This window comes from Festucalex cinctus, chromosome 19 (genome assembly GCF_051991245.1).
Source record: "Festucalex cinctus isolate MCC-2025b chromosome 19, RoL_Fcin_1.0, whole genome shotgun sequence".
NCBI classification, from domain to species: domain Eukaryota; kingdom Metazoa; phylum Chordata; class Actinopteri; order Syngnathiformes; family Syngnathidae; genus Festucalex; species Festucalex cinctus.
Window position 1 is genome coordinate 12,988,960 of NC_135429.1, and position 18,110 is coordinate 13,007,069.

General features: G+C 39.3%; 1 protein-coding gene and 1 long non-coding RNA gene across 3 annotated transcripts in view; both read left to right on the forward strand.

The window, feature by feature from the left end:
• LOC144007652 (uncharacterized) overlaps nucleotides 1–18,110 on the forward strand; it is a 124,939-nt gene that overhangs the window by 79,241 nt on the left and 27,588 nt on the right. The window contains exon 5 of the long non-coding RNA XR_013280296.1: nucleotides 10,127–10,240. This is a non-coding gene — a long non-coding RNA (uncharacterized LOC144007652). The remainder of the gene's footprint in view (nucleotides 1–10,126; nucleotides 10,241–18,110) is intronic.
• LOC144007649 (teashirt homolog 1-like) overlaps nucleotides 10,510–18,110 on the forward strand; it is a 30,431-nt gene continuing 22,830 nt past the window's right edge. Inside the window, exon 1 of one of the 2 annotated variants that reach the window (XM_077507463.1) lies at nucleotides 10,510–10,612. In XM_077507463.1, the coding sequence (XP_077363589.1) occupies nucleotides 10,573–10,612 (40 nt within the window). In that variant the 5' untranslated portion in view covers nucleotides 10,510–10,572. Of the gene's footprint in view, nucleotides 10,613–11,916; nucleotides 12,048–18,110 lie in introns of those variants that run through there. The other variant, XM_077507464.1, reaches the window with a different exon arrangement.

An 18,110-nucleotide genomic window follows, 5' to 3' on the forward strand; every position in this document is an offset into this window, starting at 1 on the left:
CCCCCGGGAGGGTGGTAACAATTTGCAATTCTTTGGTCTGTCTCTGCTTAAATAGCACATTTAGACAATGTTTCAGATTCGGTGCATCCATTCCAAAACTTTTAATAGCGACACATCGCTTAAGGTGGGCACATGAAATGCATGGGTGGGCCCAATTATTATGAATACCCTACAGACAGCATCAACTTGCTTTGGATACATTTATGTAGCACTGCCATGCATCTATAATTGAATGGTGCCCGCTGATAGTATTATCATAGACAGCATTTACAGTACATAGTAGACTGCAGCGGCCTCATGAGTACGTTGACGCCGCAGCCATATTGGATGGGGCAAAGCGAAACTATTTGCGTGCGTCTATCCATTAAATGGCGCCCGCTGACAGTATTATCATTGACAGCATTTACAGTACATACACATACAGTAGACTGCAGCGGCTTCGTGAGTACGTTGATGCCGCAGCCATATTGGATGACATTAACATATTTGTCGCGTATAAGCCAGCGTAGGCATACCTAGCATTATTTTCAGAAAGGCTATGATAGCTGTTGCAGATAAGACTGGCCATCAATCAAACAAAATCATACTGTGACGTCTTGCGAGAATGCCGTCATAAAATGTTCCTTGGGAATGTCACATTTTTTATTTGCTTGAACAAATGGCTACCGTTGGCCGTAGCCGACACCGAAAACAAGAACAATTCACGAGCGGCGAGCATTAGAAGCAATGAACAGAAGCAGCCAACACAAACGTAACGGATGTCCTACAGTACAAACCTGTGTTGCGTTTACTGACACTCGGACATAAGAGTGCTAAACAGAATGAAAGGAAAAATATAATAATAAAAAAAAAAAAAAAGGAGAACCATTTTAGAGATCCATGACTTAAATGGGCGGGCACAATCATCTTGATGGGCGGGCACGGAGTCCTATGGCCCGCCCATGGTGACGGGTGTGGACACAACCCCTCCCTTAACATCCTGACAGTGTTGGTGCACCCCATCTCACTTACGTGCACCTTTGAAAAAGTCTTGTCCTATGCACCACTAATGTTCCATATATAGAATGTATTTAACTCTCCATCTATGCCATCCATTCCCAAACTTTTAAACTCATGCATCCCCTTCACAGTCCTGACAAACTTGCCACACCCTCATACCACCGACACATTCATCAAATGGAAATTGTCACTTGAAGCATGTAGTGTAAATTCAGTTTTACATGGAGAACTGAAGTGCTAGTTAAAGGAGACGTCTTATCAGCGGGGACTCGCAGTAGACCTCCGAACGCCGCCCCCTTTGACAGGCGGGGGGTGCGCCCGGTGAATCCTCAAGCAGCCGTGGCCGATCATAATTGTATTTCATAACTGTCACCGGACGAGAGGTGACGAGAAAGCTATTTGTGTCACTCCGCCATCTCCATCTCGCTTCTCAATAAAACTCCAATCAGCAGGCAGATTGTTAGCAGCGCGCCTCAGAGATTATTAAAAAATCCAAATGGGGGAATTTACGGGTGACAATTAACGGGCGAAGGCTTGATTAATAAAGTTGGCTCGACGTTGCGCTGGAAAGCGGAAGGAGGATCCGACACACGACCGCTTGTCACGGGAGACAGCCATGTCATTCTTTTTGATTAATGGCGCATCATGACCCGACTCCGATCCTGCCTTCTTCGTTTTCTTCCCCTTCTCTCACCTCCACTCATGTAAAAATAGACCCATTAGACACAGGGTTTTTTTGCCATCAGATTTGGGAAGGACTGAGGAGAAAGATTGAGAAACTTAATTCTCTCTGTTGTGGCGTCACCTAGCTAACCTTGTCACCATGTTGAGTCAGCTGTGATTAATTAGTGCAGTGAGACTGAGCAATTAGGTCAGGGATGTTTTTTTGCGTGTGCGTGTGTGTCAAACTTTTGGGCAAAATGTTAATTACGCCTGCGACTGACAATTATTTGGGTGATCAGTTAATTTGCCATTTAATCAGTGCAACGGCGGGCGTCTGAGAAATGTCACAAAAGTCCTGACAGATGTTTGATGTAATCACCCAGCTTGAGATGCCTTTTTGGCAATCAGTGTTTGTTTATTATTATTATATAAACCAGACACCATTTCAAAAGTACCATTTATCCTCTACAGTCTAACACATTTCAAAACAGTAAATCCCAAAGAGAAATAGCGACATAAAACAACTTTGAGCTTTGTGCAATTTACAGACTATTATGTGCAATATAATTATTATTTTGTATTAAATATGTGGAAAATACTCATAAAAATGAAATTAAAACATTGACAACGACAAGGCAGATCATTTAATTTTTTTTATGCTTTTATTAGTAAAACAGATTCCCCTTGATAACAGATGACAATGATAGCAGTATTTTGTGAGCATTCAAATTTAGAGGTTTCTTGCATCTTTATTAAGGTGTTTATTTTTAGTCTTAATTTTCTAATGTAAACTACAAAAAGAAGTTATACTTTAATGGAAACATCTCTGACAAAGGCATAAAGCAAATGTGGGTTGTCCAATTTTAACATTTAATTTAAATTTTCAGTTAACCACTACTATTGTTCATAAAAAGTTAAATATTACCCTTACCTAAGCATTGAACTTCCTACTTTAGCATCATTTTTACAACGTCCTTGCTCATGGCGGCATTTTTTGTACGATTTTCAAAGCTCGTGTTTCACTTATGGACCTTCATGGCTTAAGCAAGAAATGTTTTCAAGAAAGCCTAACCAACATCTCGAGTGTGCACTCATAAAAACTTGTCTGCGTCGTCGTGTGGCTTTGCCTTCTCGAGTTTAAGGATGAGAGACCCTCACACAAATCCTTGATCCCCTAACGAGCATATTTAACAATGATGGCTATATATTTCCCCCCTTTTTTTCCTTTCCACGCAATTAAAGAGTCACCGTGTGTAATTTAATTCTTCTTTTCAAGTGCTGGCTCCCCCGAGACGTGGCCTGTAGCTGCGCCATCATCGCTCTTGGTGATTATCATTAATGAATGTCGCCCAGGACCATCCCTCAATGTGACTCGCCGAGGAAACACGAGCCCTAATTAAAGGTTCCTATTCATAAATATACGCCTGAAACCACGCGCATGCTCCTTTTAATGTCAGGAAAGAGCGGCTTTAACAGCACTTTTTTTCATTTATTATTATTATTATTGTGACAGCTGGCAGCGAGGGATCTGTGCAATTTGAGATTTGCAGATTTTGGAATTGCAAAGGATTTAGGATGTGCTAATTTGACAGTTAATAGCGACTGTAAATCAGAATGTGAAGCACACAATTTCTTTTATTCTAGTGTCTGAACTTCCAAAGTATTAATAAAAGCAGAATTTATTATAATACAGTATAGCCTCTACTATTTTAGCAATTGCCTTCTGTTCTTTAAAGGCCACCGTACAAGTGGCCGTCATGAGCTAGGCTAATAATTTTAGTGAATTAGCCTTTTTTTTTTTTTTTTTTTTCATTACTGACACAAACTCAGAACAAGTTTGACTTGTACCACTGAGCACATAATTGAATGCCTTTAGTCCCTTAAAGGACAGCATACATGTACATGTGAATGTCACTGGCTAGGCTAATAATGCAAGAACTAGCTTGCCTTTTTGACAGACATTTTCTAATGTTAAGAGTGCTACATGTATTAAAACTATACTTCCACACTGTTTAAAGGTAATTTACAAACTACAGCCCGTACACGTAAAATATACAAACTCTTTAACTTTGACTTGTACAGTGAATTCTTTGTCAAAACACTGACGACTACCCGTAAGCTACAGTAATAACGCCAGCGGATTAGCATGCGTTTTTCAAAAGACACAGTGTAATGCTGAGAACTCAAAATCTCCTAAGAAGTTCAACTTGTACACCTGAGAGCATTCCTGAAAGTCTTTTGTTCTTTTGATGCCACCATTTTGAGATTCATAGTATCAATGGTGTTCCCTTTTTCTGCCAATAATTCAGGAGCTAAGTTAAAAAGTAGCCTAAGTAGCCTAGCTAGCATAGCTAGATAGATTTTATTTTATTTATTTAACATATTTTAACTTTATTTAATACTGACATTATTTTGTACATACTTCTGTCCAATTTTTGACCTTATTTTATTTGTAAATTTGTGATTATCATACCACACCGCCATAATGACGTAGGCAACACACCCACTGGAGGGCACTTAACAGTGAAATACTTACCTTGTGTCCCTCAAAGCTCACCGTACTCTGCCGGTGCCTCAATACACTAACGGGCCACTTAATGTGGATGTTAAAACAAATTTGTGTTAAAACCTGTATATTGCACAAAAAGTTTCCCACTATGTTGTCTAATTTGGAGTGTTCCACAATTGTCTACCTTGACACATATCTGAAAATAATTGTCATTCCGTAAACAGAATTTTGGTCACATTGTCACACACCAAACCAAATCATCCGGCATGCATTGTGGGCAGAAATTTTTTATTTATTTATTTTATTTTTCAAGAATGTGTCCCTTTCTGCTCCCACTTAGCGGCTGAGAAATGCTAATTGGGGTGCAAGTGTCAAAGCAAACAAAAAGGCGAAGGAGGCGGCGACGCGAGCATGCATGTCAAGCGGGGCACCGATTATTTTCAAACGGGAAATGTGTTGCTTGATGCAGTTGAGGGAACTCAAAAACTGTTGGTTTTTTTTTGTTTTTTGTTTTTTGCATGATTTGTTTACTAGATGAGTTGAAATCTCGGCCACAACTTTAGGTACACTTGCAGAGTGGAGTTCAGTGCAAGTCTGGTATATAAATATGGCCCTTAGGACCATAATGCTAATTTATATATGTGTTAACGTAATCTATTCTATAGTGTAATTATAGTTCTAGTACCGCATTTAATGTTGTGGTTAGCCCGTTTGGTTACATATTTGAGAGAAACTACAAGGATGCTCTCATAGGTTAATTTACCATTTTCCATTTTTAGGGTTAGTGAAAGACATTTATTTATATATATATATATATATATATATATATATATATATATATATAATAAATAGATAAAATAAAATAAGAAACCATGAATGTTTTTACTAGGCTACACTACAAGTATTTTTTGCTTTTATTTATTTATTTTTTTACTTGAGTAACTATTTTTTTTTTTTGTAGAGCTTATATTTCAACTCATTCAATTTTATTTTTTACTTGCTTCAGTTTTATTTGCTTTAATTTCCCCATTTTATTTTATTACAATTTTTATTCATTGATTACCATGATTACTTAGTATGTAAGTACCAGTAATTAATTTTCTTTTATTGCGTATAAGTTGTTGTGGAGTGTCTGTGAGAGAAATCTCATGCTCCTCCTCCCTTATGAGTGAGGCTTGTGGCATCCATTTTGACTCAAGTTTAACAAATGTACAATTTGTTTCTTCAACTGATAGAAATTTCTTCATTGCGTCTCGGATTTTAAAATATATAGGAGCTGACTTGTAAATGTGTTTTCCTTCTTGTATTTGGCCCCAAAAATAAATATTATCAGACAAAACAGCACTGAAAAGTTTAAAAACATTTGTTAGAAGAGTAAAAACCTCATTGAGTCTCCTACACTCAACAAAATATGGAAACTAAAATAACTGCACACAAGGTTTTACTCTCTCATCACACCATCACTGCCATCTTTTCAACTTAAGAAAAACGTCCAAAAGTGACCAAAAAAAAATTAGTGGGGATTACGAGGGTTTAATTGCATTGTCAAAAGTAGCGAAACCTGTCACTTTTTTTTCCGCAAGGCAGCACACATGAAAGCAGTCACATTATTTTAATTACGTCCATTTATCTGATAGATGTGTGCAGATAGAACAGAGCTGGTGTCAAAGTTAGTCTTTATTAATATTTTTGAAGACATATACTGTACGTATCCTTAGTCAGCCTGTCACTCTGATAGCAGCCGTCATTGATTAGAGATTAGCGTTTTTTTTTTTTTTTTTTAAGGCACTTCAGAAAAGTTTCGAGTGGAGAAAAGAAATACACACCTCTTGGATGTGTGCATGCAAACTGATTTATTCATGACTGTTAAGAGGGAGTCATTGCATTTTTGTCATCATCATTTGGCCCATTAACTTTGCCGTGACAATAAGTGATAAATACTTAATATAAAAAAAGAAAAAAAAATCCTCTAAGAAGCCACCTATGCTTGAAGTATACCACCGCCACACAAAAGGCAAAAACATAATAGTTTAAATACTGTACATAATCTTATCATAAGTTACATTACAAACACACGTGTTGGTCAAATAATATTACAAAACATATATATACAAATGTAAAATAAAAATGGACATAAATATATAAAAACATAATACATTGATAAAATAATTAGAAAATATAACTAAATTGAATAATACAATAAAGACAAAATAAGATTAAAAATACAAAAATATTTTCTTAAATACAGTAATGCTAAATTAAAACAAATACCATAATACACCAAAATAAATCCTGAACATACAATTGAAATAATCAATATTTCAAATACATATTCTTAAAAAAAAAGAATACATTCATTCTCACCTTGTTTTCTCTAAATATATCCACGTCATAGCAAGACAAAAAAAAAAGAGCAGAAGTGGGAGTATTAATACATCTTATGAGTAGTGAATCTGTAAGTATATACTCACTGGTCACAACTTTAGGTACACCTGATGATGTTTTTTTTAACCATCTTTTTCTGTACTATTAGAACTGATTATAAAAAAAAAATAGTGGATTAAACAAATGCTGGGTCGAGGAATTCACGTATATAACAACAAACACACACGATTCAATGCAAGTACATTAGGAGCTTTCTCTCGGGACCCCATGACCCCCCCTGCTGGCCCTACTGAGACTCCTCCAATGCAGCCTTCAAATCCTTCATATTTTACATTAGCATGTAATGGTAATATTTCATATTTTGTAACTTGACCTCAATGTGTGCTGAAATAGAACATGAGAGCCAATACAAATGTGTATTAAATGCGTTTCTGATATTTGCATGACCTGATTTCGGTACTAGTGCATGGAATATACTGGTGGGTTTTTTTTTATGCCGTAAAAGTCATATTATTCATCACCTTATAATACTGTAGAAGAACGTATATATTTTGTGGATAGTGTGATCAGTTGTAAACACGAACACACAAAAAAGGAACTATTAAAGCTCTTAATCTTGCTAAAATCAGGACTTGGTGCCTCATTAAAATTCTAAAACAGTACACACATTTTTTTTTTTAAGCAGTGTAGTGAGTTGTAAATAAACAAAAAGGGTCATCTCAAAATGCATCTTTTAAAACTTTGTCAGATTGAATTTTTTTTCGATGTCGTATTGGAAAAAAAAAAGAAGTAATAGACTTATGTTCAAAACAGTTTGTTTGAAAGAACCAAACTCTGGATTTTAATGATATTTTCTGCCACATTAAAGAATGACAAGTGCATAGTTTAATAAAATACATTAAAAACACAATTTATCACTTACTTGAAATTCAAACTCCTGCTTTAAATCGTTTTCGTGAATCAGGGAGAAAAAAAATTGTAAAAAATTAAATGAAAAGTGTGAAAATCTTAATTTAAGTTGCAATAGGCACCTCAATGTAAGTGTTTATTCTTTTTTTTTTTCCTTTCGGACACATTACAGTTTACATCAATCACATCACATCATTTGCAACATTGACGTCCAAAAGAAGGGCTGACGGGTAGAAGCCGAAGCTTATTCGAGACCCGTCCCCTAGTGTTGTTTATATGTATTATTTAATTATACATTCAAAGCAAACAGGTCATTAAAGCTATGACTTAAAAGTCAGATTTATGGTTTTATATTGTTTTAAAATCTTAAAAAGTCAAATTTTGTCATAGATTAAGGTTTTAAAAAATGTATGTAAATTCCATGAGGCATCTTGTTTAAAAAAAAAAGAAAAAAAAAAAAAGTATAGTTCTTGTACAGGAGTCTCTCTATGTGAGATAAAGCACCCCCCCCCCCCCCGCCCCCCTCCTTGCAGTGACGTCACCAATCTCCGTCAATCAGCGTTGCTGGCTGCGGTGACAGACGCGGATGGACACGTGTTGTGTTCCGAGGGCGGTCCTTTCCCTTTGCCCGCGCTCATTAGTCAGCCTTCTGTCGCGCGTTAGCCATGGCGAGCACTCACCGCCAACTTTCTCTGTCCGGTGTGTAATAATAAGTCCCGCTCATGGAAGCCGTCCTCCTTAAATGTTCATCCCCCCGTTGAGGCATTAGCGATGTAGCCCTGCTGCCGTTTGCCCGCTTTTATAAACACTTTGCTAACGCTTGGGAACGGCTGGCTAACGTAGAACCCCCACCCCACCTCCTTGTGGTGGTGGATCGTAGAGCCCCTCCTCTCCGCGTGAAGCCGCACAAGAAAGGTGGAACCAATTCATCCGCCACCTCTTTTGTGCTACTCCCAAAAAAAAACTAAAAAACTCCAAATGCCACGGCAACTTTAAAAGTATCTCTTACTTTCTCTGAATGTAGAAGCCCATAGTGGGGACAAGTTACAAAGTCCTCTGGGAAATAGTCAAGTAAATGTTTCTTACTATATAGGTTTTTACAAAGGCCCCAACTCAGTCTTTCAAGTTTATTGTTGTTGTTTATTTCCTTTGTGTAGATAGCCAAAACTGCCGTTTGAGCAAAGAACCACTTGCATATGGGGAGCTAGCGGCCATTCTCTAATAAAGTACTGTAGAAGTCTGAGGAGTGACTTTTTGAATGATCCGCTTGACACCATGTTACAGTGGGAAGGAAGTAACTTAACTGGTGAATTTAATAAGAAGAAATAGTGCAACACGTCCATTTATGTTGTGACTTTTGGCTTCTCCCAACCTACAATAATTGGCTCATTGCATAATTGGAGGACAATTTAGGCATTAGGCGTCAAATATTTTTGAAAAACTGACCATTTATTTGGCCTTTTTTTTCCTTTTTTCTTTCAAGAAAAACAATGAACCATCACATAGTTTGTTTCTTCCAGCTCAGCCATCAAAGGTACCCTTTTTTTTCTTTTTTTTTTAATTATGAGATCATACTTGTCAAATTGGCCATATTTTCTTGTTTGGTGCATCCCAGTTACCGATATGCCGGCACCTGAAAAGCATATAGCCTACAAATACCAATTTAATTGTAGTGGTGAAAATTATTAGAATTGTGTCAAGTGTACATGTTAGCTGTTAGCTGCTATGCTAACTGGTCAAAAACAAACTTATGTTGATAATGCTTTGATATTAATGTATTTTTTTTTTTTTTTATTGTTGTGTAGGTTTTAGTGGTACACTATTATTATGCATGTACGTTCATAGCATATAATTACTTATCTAATAAATATTTTTTTTTTTTCAAAAGGTGATTTTAAACTTCATCTGTTATTTAATATGCAAGTTGCTCATTAAGAGGAAGGGATAATGGGAAGTCATTTTCGGAGATGCTTGAGCTGTTTGGGAGTTCAAATATTTGGGAAACATTTTTGCTAACATTTTGGTCTCAGCGCAAACTGAATTTTGTGCATCGATGATTTTGAATTTTCATGGTTAGACGGGACAGAACATCTCTAATTCTGTAGTGACCCATAACATATGTCACATAAGTAGCCTATTTACATCGAAGCACTTTGGCCCCTTACAGTAGGGAAAAAATAATAATAATATCCACAATGTTGCCACCAGCACATACACTCGGGTGTGTATTTGTGCGTGTGAATGGGTGGGAGGGGTGTTTGTGTCAAAGTGACGCCGCCAGGTAAACACTCGGCAGCGGATTGACGGACAGGTGGGCTCCGTCTTGTCAGGGTGACGCGGCTTGAAGGGGTGGAGTAAAAAAGAAGCAGCGGAGAGGCCGGCCCTGGCTGCGTTGCGTTGCGTGTGTCCGTCCATCAGTGCGAACCGCGCCGTCATCCTCCTCATCCACGCCGCGGAGGAGCTCTCTTCTTCTTCTTCTTCTTGTTCTAATCTGCCTCGTCTTGTTGTGTGACGCTTTGTTTGTTTGGAATTCGCCAACAATCACGTTGACGGAGCGCGCGCGCGCCTGTGAGTCTCGCGGACTCGCGCACGCCCAATGACTGACACGCCGCTCTAAACGTGTCACTCTGTTTTTTTGTTTTTTCCTGCTTGCTCCCACAGAGTGTCACGGAAGCTCCCACGGCCCACAGCACGGAAGCCCCCACGCCGCCCTCGCCGCTGCCTCCCCCCACGAGAGTTCCGAACTGCTCCGGCGTACTTTTGGCGCCGTTAAAGGTAGGAAATAGTCCCGTAAAAGGAAGGTTTTGGCACGGAGCGGGTCACTCCTCGCTTCCCTTCCCACCTCCGAGCCACCTCCGTTACATCCACACGGAGGCTTCCGGCAACTTCGCGGACCTTCTCCCCCGTTTTTTGTTTTTTTTCCCTGCGGAAATACTCATCACGAGTAATGAGTTAAAAGCTCGAATTTTCTTTTTAAATTTCAAGCAAAGCAGAAGAAGGATCTACGTGAAGACTTCCGGAACACGCAGCCGTTTTTTTTTTTTTTTTTTTTTTTTTTTTTTGGTTGAGCAGTTCGGGGTCTGCATGAAAAGTCCAGCAGCGGCAGCATGCCGAGGAGGAAGCAGCAAGCACCGCGACGCTCTTCAGGTACGTCCCGGTGTTGTAAACAAACACACCCTCGCGCACCACACGCATTTTAATTAATGGCATCAAACATATTAGAGATGTGTTCGATTTATTCAAAGTGTAGCACTACATTTACAATTGTGTTTTTAATGGGTAATTTAGTGATTTGGAGATTTGTCAGTGAACAAAATTACTTTTAGTGCTATGCAATTACTTTTAGTAATATGTAATGGTAAACTTCATGTTTTAATATTGTATCTATTCTGTGAATATTCTTTTTTTAAGTAATAATAACCCATACATTTGTGTTTATGGTAACTAAAAGGACTCCTGTTGTAACCTTACTTCTTATTAGATTGTTTCATTTTGGTTTTAATGTTGCTGTCATGAAGCAAGTTCTCCAACTCCATCAATCCAACTTCAATGTATATATATAGAAAAAAAAATGTTTTTAATGTGTCAAAGCGTTTGAAGTGTAAGGATAAAACGGCACCAAAAAAGAGCAAAAGTGTCTTATTTTCAGCTCGCTTCGGCATTGCCATCCTCGATTTGATGCTTGATTGATCGCCTGTCACGCCACTGCCTTTCATCTATTCACTGGCGATAAACATCAACCAAATCGTTGGCTACGCATGCGCCCAGCAGCTGGACTCAATGGGTCACTTCTTTTTTGTTTTTTGTTTTGCTTTTGGAACCCCACCTGACAAATTGAAAGAAAAGTTTTAAAATAGGGGATGAATGCAAGGCGATTAATTTCCAAAAAAAGGAGGGTTGGGGTTGAGGGGGGCTTTCTGGACGTCCGAGGGGGTAGAGGAGGAGGGTGCTGGGGCGTAGCGAGATCACAGGGGAAGAAAAAGCCGGAAAAGCAGCCTCTTAACGCTGTGACCTGACCTCTGTGTTCGGGAGGTGACGAGCAGGAGTTGTGACCCTATTTGTACATTTATGAAAAAGTAGCCTACCATGCAAGAATTGACCCCTGAATGCTTCCTCCAAGGTGGTTTTTGTTACGAAAGATTCCACATGTATTACCTGATCAGGTTTCTTGGTAGTGTGGTGATTAATTTTTTTCCCATTTCCTTGATGCAGATTCATGAATCTCAATCGGAAAATTGTGATATACTATATATGGGAATATATTGTTTATTTATGTTATATATTGTTTGTAAATTGTTACATCAGATCCCTAACAGAAGACCTGATGTCATTTTGCTTTTGATGTTTGCACAAAACCCAGCAGAGGCAAGAAAGACATCACCGTAACTGTGTGCTTTCACACAGATACATGGCGTCCTGTAATCAGGTAATTAGCTGAACTCAGTGGCAGCGGGACGTCCATTGTTACGTATACAATCTTCGTTGGACAGTGACAACAGGATAGAAGTGATACTACAGTATTTTTACAGAATAGTGGAATTCCCTTACACACAAGTGATGCCTGTTACGACTAACTTTGAAGGTAGAATATTTACCAAATTGAGTTTGTCCCCTCATTGCATGATTGTGCAGTTTGTACAGAGCATTGACATTGGGGAGGGCCTGTGGGTGTTGGGGGGCCAGCAGGCCAGAAAAATGCCAGTTGTCAAGTTTATGTGGACATGTTTTCATCGTATTGCCATATTGCCATGCCGTGTTGCCTTGGTTCATAATGATCAATTTAAGTTTTTACTCAGTTGGAATGTGAATGCAGATCAAAGAGACTGAAAATGAGTAATGTAGCTTGGTTCACAACTTTTGAGAGTGTACCATACTCCCAAACACTAAAAACAGTCACGATAATACAATTGTCCTAATCATCTGGGATTTTTTTTTCATCATCATTCACTGGTAAAACATTTGATCTACAATTGTGAATCTGTGCATTAGTCCGGTTACATAAAAATACAAGAGTTGTTGGACATGAGTTCCACAGATATGATGATATATCGTGCATGGTCGCCAAAGATATTTTTAGAAAACTGTTACAATATGGCATCATGATTTCTCTCTATCCTTTCAAAGTCAGTCAGACGTGCCTTGCCGGGACTTTTCAGGGCCTCCGTAAGTTTCCTGCGAGAGTCTCGCGCCCATGTGATTGACACCCAAATGGCAGCGGAAGCCGTTTGAAGTCCACGCCGCGATGACCAAAGCCGAGCGAGCGGAATGCTAAGCAGGCGTCGGCGAGGAAATGTGAGGTTAAGCAGACTTAATCAAGGTTGCGGACGCGGACACTTTGAACTGGTCGTGGCTGTAAAGTCTAATTGACAGCGGGCTTGGCTGATGGATGTGCTGCCGTTTGAAGCGTACGCCGCAAAAGAAGGGCGTCTCGGTGTCGAGTGGGAAGCCTTTGACTGTTGCGGTTACCTCCACCAAGGAGTGTATGTTTTCACTAGATTTGTTTGTGCGCAACATCATGTCCCGCTTTTGGTGGATCATAGCGATTCCTTTGATTATATCCAAACATTGATGATGTCACAATTGGAAGCACGTGATCAGGAGCAGGTTTGATCCTGATCTGATCCAGATTAAGTAATGTTGTGATTCATGGTGGAAAGAGCCACATTTAAGTCAAAATGGATGCCACACGGCGCAATGTAAGGAGGAAGAGTCATGTGATTGGTCCGAGCCAATCAGCAAGGGATAGGCTACATTTATTGGATGACTTTGAAAAGGTCTTAAATTTGAATCAAAAAAATGAATGTGCTTATCATTTGTCATAAATGTTACATTCTCCAGCGTCATAGTGCCACATTTGGAGCTGAATATTGTACTTTGACCTGATCAAGTCAGGTTGTTTTTTGTTGTTTACATCCTCGAATCTGATAAATCTTGCCGATAAGATCCAACACAGTGAACTCGTTGATTTCACAGGAAGTTTCCCGGCCTACTGAGTAACCGACACGTATCCTGCACGTCTAAGCTTACAACACTGCCGTCCCTCCCCGGAATGTGTTTACATCCCTGGCCAAATATCACCAGATTTGTCCCCTGAGGTGTAAAACAAAAGCAGCCTCAGCTCCTCCAAGGGAAAGAGGGAACATTTCAATGCTCCCTTGTGTGTGCCGCTTCCAATAGGCTCCGTTTCATCAGTCACAGGGATGCTTTTACACCCTGTAATGGCACTCGGGCCTATCTCCTTTATGGTCGCTGACAATACATCAGTGTTCCCTCATCTGGAACCACATTAGTGCATCTGTTAGTTTTGGCGGCGTAACTGAGCGCGGCACCGTTTTCAGCAACGGTACCAGTTAGTTGTTTTTTTTTTTTTTTTTTTACTTTCTCTTTTTTACTGCAGTCATTTGTCGTCATTTTTGGGAAGGAGTGTTTATATCCAGAAGATGGCCGATTAAACTCAGCAATGTCAAGTGTTTTTTTTTGTGTTTTTTTTTTAGAGAAGCTTTAGTCAAGAGCAGGACTTTTTGCAGCACCATTGATGTGTGGCATCTTGAGCAAAGAAAAGGACACATTTAGAGATTGCCAGCCACTGAAGGACAATATTAAATGTTGAGGTTACTTGACTACATTTATCTGTATTACCCACCGCCCCATTTTTGTTCAAAGTCAAAAAAGTCATCCCAGCTCTCGCTTTTGCCAGCCACAAAATCTTAAATCAAAGTGTGCCACTCTTTGTAATGAACGTGTCAACTAATCACTCAACGCGGCAGAGTAATTAAACAATGACACAGATTGCATTACAGTCACAGGGAAAGGAAAAAGGACGACGAGGGATGGTCCCAGTGCACTTTAGGAGGGCGACGCATCGCAGGGAGTGCCTTGTCGTCCTCGAGTGAGGCATCGGCGATGTGGTTTTTACGAGTATTCCTAATTTATCGGCTAAACAGGCTGCAAAAGATTTACGAACAGCCATGATCAATTGTTGATCATTTTGCAGCTCTCACAGGGCATGGTTCATTCAGGCCCAGCTAGATGTACCAAAATTAATCGACAACTGTTTTAATAATTGAGTAATTGTTTGGTGCTGTTCTTGTTGTACAAATCCTCTGATTTCAGCATATCAACAGTAATTGGTCACCGATTTCTGTACTCCTTCATGAAATAATTATATTCTGTGTTTTAATCAAAATATGACATTTGCAAACATCTGTTTTTACTTTGGAAAACAATGACTGAACCGGTAAAATACTACATCAATCCATCTTTTTTAATCATTATACAAATATGAAGTATGAAATAACCATTAATCACTGCTCAATAATCAATAATCGGAGGCTATATATGCTTTTGTAATACACTTTAATGCAAAATTACAATTAATTAGATTAATCGATGAATAATCAATAGATTACTTGATTCTAAAAATAATTGATGGTGACAGCACTAGGCCCAAATAGTTTGCTGGCTAAACAGTCTGCAAAAGTTGAGACAAAATGCTTGCCTTTGTTTGCTCGATCTTGTCATTTGGCTATTTGTGGGATCATCACTCTGTTGAAGTGATGGAGTTATTACTTGGCTGCAAAATAGCAGCAGGTGCAATTTATTCAGGCCCGATTAGCATGCTGCCTAAACAGGTTGCAGATATTAGTACAAATGGCCGTGATAAATCAACATTGATTTTTGATCTTTTGAGAATTTGGTCAGTTGTGTGGATTTTAATCCTTCCAGTGCTTGTTCATTCGGGCCCAATTAGTATACTCCCTAAACGGGCTGGGGAATGTGTATGATGAGTTGAATTTTGCTGAGCCTATGCAATTTGATTCATCTAATGTTTACATTACTAAGTTTGTACTTGCTATGTGTTTTTTTGGATGCTGTTTGTTGTGTAAACAGCGTTTAAAATTAATTGGGTTTTGTTCTTAAGTTGACCAAATGTTGGAATGATGGAAGCATTGGGCAGCAGGGGAGCAAATAATTAATTTTCTGCCAAAATGGACTGTAGAAGTGAATGCTTAAAACGGAAAGCAAACTACATTTTGCTTTTTGTCAAAAGAATGGTAATAATGTCGTGTTCTGAGCACTATTTAATGCACTTTGTTGTCGTTAGCTCGCATGGCGATGCAGCACACGTCAGCCAAGGAAGGCAGTGAGCATCACGCTATTAGCACCTTGCCGACACTCCTGTCTGGATGCCATCCGATAAAGCTTTTAATGACATTTGTCAGAACTTGGTGGCGTGCAGCAGGAGGAAATATTTGAAGTACACACAAGAATGCAGTGTGCAAGTGTGATCCAGTGATAAGGAAGCGTATGCAAAGTATCATTAAGGGGTGACATTGACTGAAGTAGTCGGTGGATATAATCTGGCTTTCTGCAGAGTGGCCAAGTGCGTTTGTTTACTCAACTGCAGATGGGGGAGGCCAAGTATGGTGTGTTACAATTCATGGTAGATGAAGTTGAAGTTTGAACTAAAGGCTGAACAGAATGTATATTTTTCTTACATCTGGCACAGTGTCTCCTTGGAGGAGGTTACGGTGACGGTGTGATGCATGAAGACGGATAAGAATCAAAATGATTAAAATATTCCTGAAATTTGTCCGGCCATCCCGGCGACGACGTAAAGGCATTCAGCCCCGCTGCCGTGAGGTAAACCTATCCGCGACTTTAATGAGGTTGAGTTTTTTTTTTTTTTTTTTTAACAAAATAAAACTTTGAGCCATGAATACACACAGCAGGTAAGACGTTGTCACTTATCAGGCCTGTCTTTGATGCTAATTTGTTGTTTAAAGGCCTGAAAATAGAGAACTGAACAGAGTTCAGAGATGCAGCAGCATGAGATCATAGCTCATTTGTAGTTGTACAGGTTTCAGTGTGTGAGACAGAAAGGAAGGAAAAGAGGGGGAAAAGTGATGAGTCATGATTTAGGGAAGACTTTATGGGCTTGTCATGATGGTTGCTTTGCTTGCAGCAGTTTTACACCTTGGCGTTTTTATGATTGTTGTCCATTTGCGGCACAGTGTTACATCACGTGTGTGTGTGTGTCCTTGGGCGATTTGTGTTCACATTAGTTTTATTGCCACTGATTTGTTTTCACTTAGTTTCATTGCTGGATTGCATTATTTTTCAGCATTTTGGGGTTGTTTTGCCTCATTTCCAATCCATGAATTATAATGGCAGAAATCAGGCATATATAAGAGTTTGGTTATCGTTTACTTGAGAAACAATAGCATTTGTTGTCATAAAATTCTCAGAAAATACATATATTAAATGTACTTTAAGTGACCAATTCAAACTGACCTGGAAGCCATTGTATGCGCTGTTGCAAAATGCAGTTTCTCCCGATGCACAGTACAGATGTGCATGTGCTACATGGCCTGAGGCTAGGCTAGCATTAGCTTAGCCTGCTGTTGTTTTAGTGCTGGACTCTACACTGTTATCCTTCAGTATTAGCTGCACTTTAGCTGGAATTTCTACCCAATAAAATGTGCCGCCTTACCAACATTTAGCTTAGCATTTTTTTTTCTTGTTAGCATGTCTTGTTGAGACTGGTGTGTTAAACTACAACATAGCACTTGTTCTCACTTTCCTGCAATAATGAAGTGATAATCTGTAGAATTTTGTTTTAAATTGAGTTTTTACCTGTTGTACAGCATGTTTGAGGGTCTTGAAAGGTGATTCCAAATGGAATGAATTATTCCATAGTAGCACCAAGGCAGCATAGTTTTCAACTATGGCAAATCATGCTTGCTTTAAGGCGTATATCACTCACGGTTGATGTTTATTGTAAAACTAATGCATGAAACGAAGCAGAATTAAACATTTAATAATGTGAACCAACCACACCATAGTTTTGATTATAGTCCGCTAGCTTAATGCTAACAATGTAAAACACCCTCAACTGGGTAAAGGAAATTAGCATGGATGTTGCGGTACTGTATTTATAAACCTTCTAAAGATATATAAACAGAGCGTTTGGTAATTCAGCACAGTATTGAAAAAACAATTAACACAAAACTGATAGTAGGTCCAAAATCTGCACTGTAGCAAGGGCACGGAGGTTGAACCACGTTATAGTGGGTGATCACTGCACCACAATTGGAGTTAAAAACATAGCCAACTTCATGCAGCACTGGTAAAGTATCGTCGGTTTACCTGAAGTGGCCTCCAGCAGCCTTGAACATCTGGGAGGGCGAGCAGCAGACACCAGACGGCGAGATGAGCGTGCCGGGCGGAGCGGTGGCAGTTGTCCTGTGTGAATGAAAGCTATCGAAAGTGACAGACGAACAGCACTCGCAGCTGTGACTGCCTCCGTGGCTGTGACAGGTGTCAATTACGAAGTACAACCGCAGAGGCACCCCATGTCGTTTTCTTCTCTCTCTCTCTCTCTCTCTCTCTCTCTCTCTCTCTCTCTCTCTCTCTCTCTCTCTCTCTCTCTCTCTCTCTCTCACACACTGAGAGCTGCATTTTCGTAGAAATACTTTTACCCTTGTCAGTGTTGTTTGCACTTGGCGGCTGTGGCCTTGGGGAACCGCTATGCTAACTGATTGCTGGTTATCATTTTGGGGGCGGTTATTTGTTTTTGCTGATTTGAGCCTCACAGAATCATTTTCTTATTAATTACATAATATTATTGTAGCATTTTTAGAAT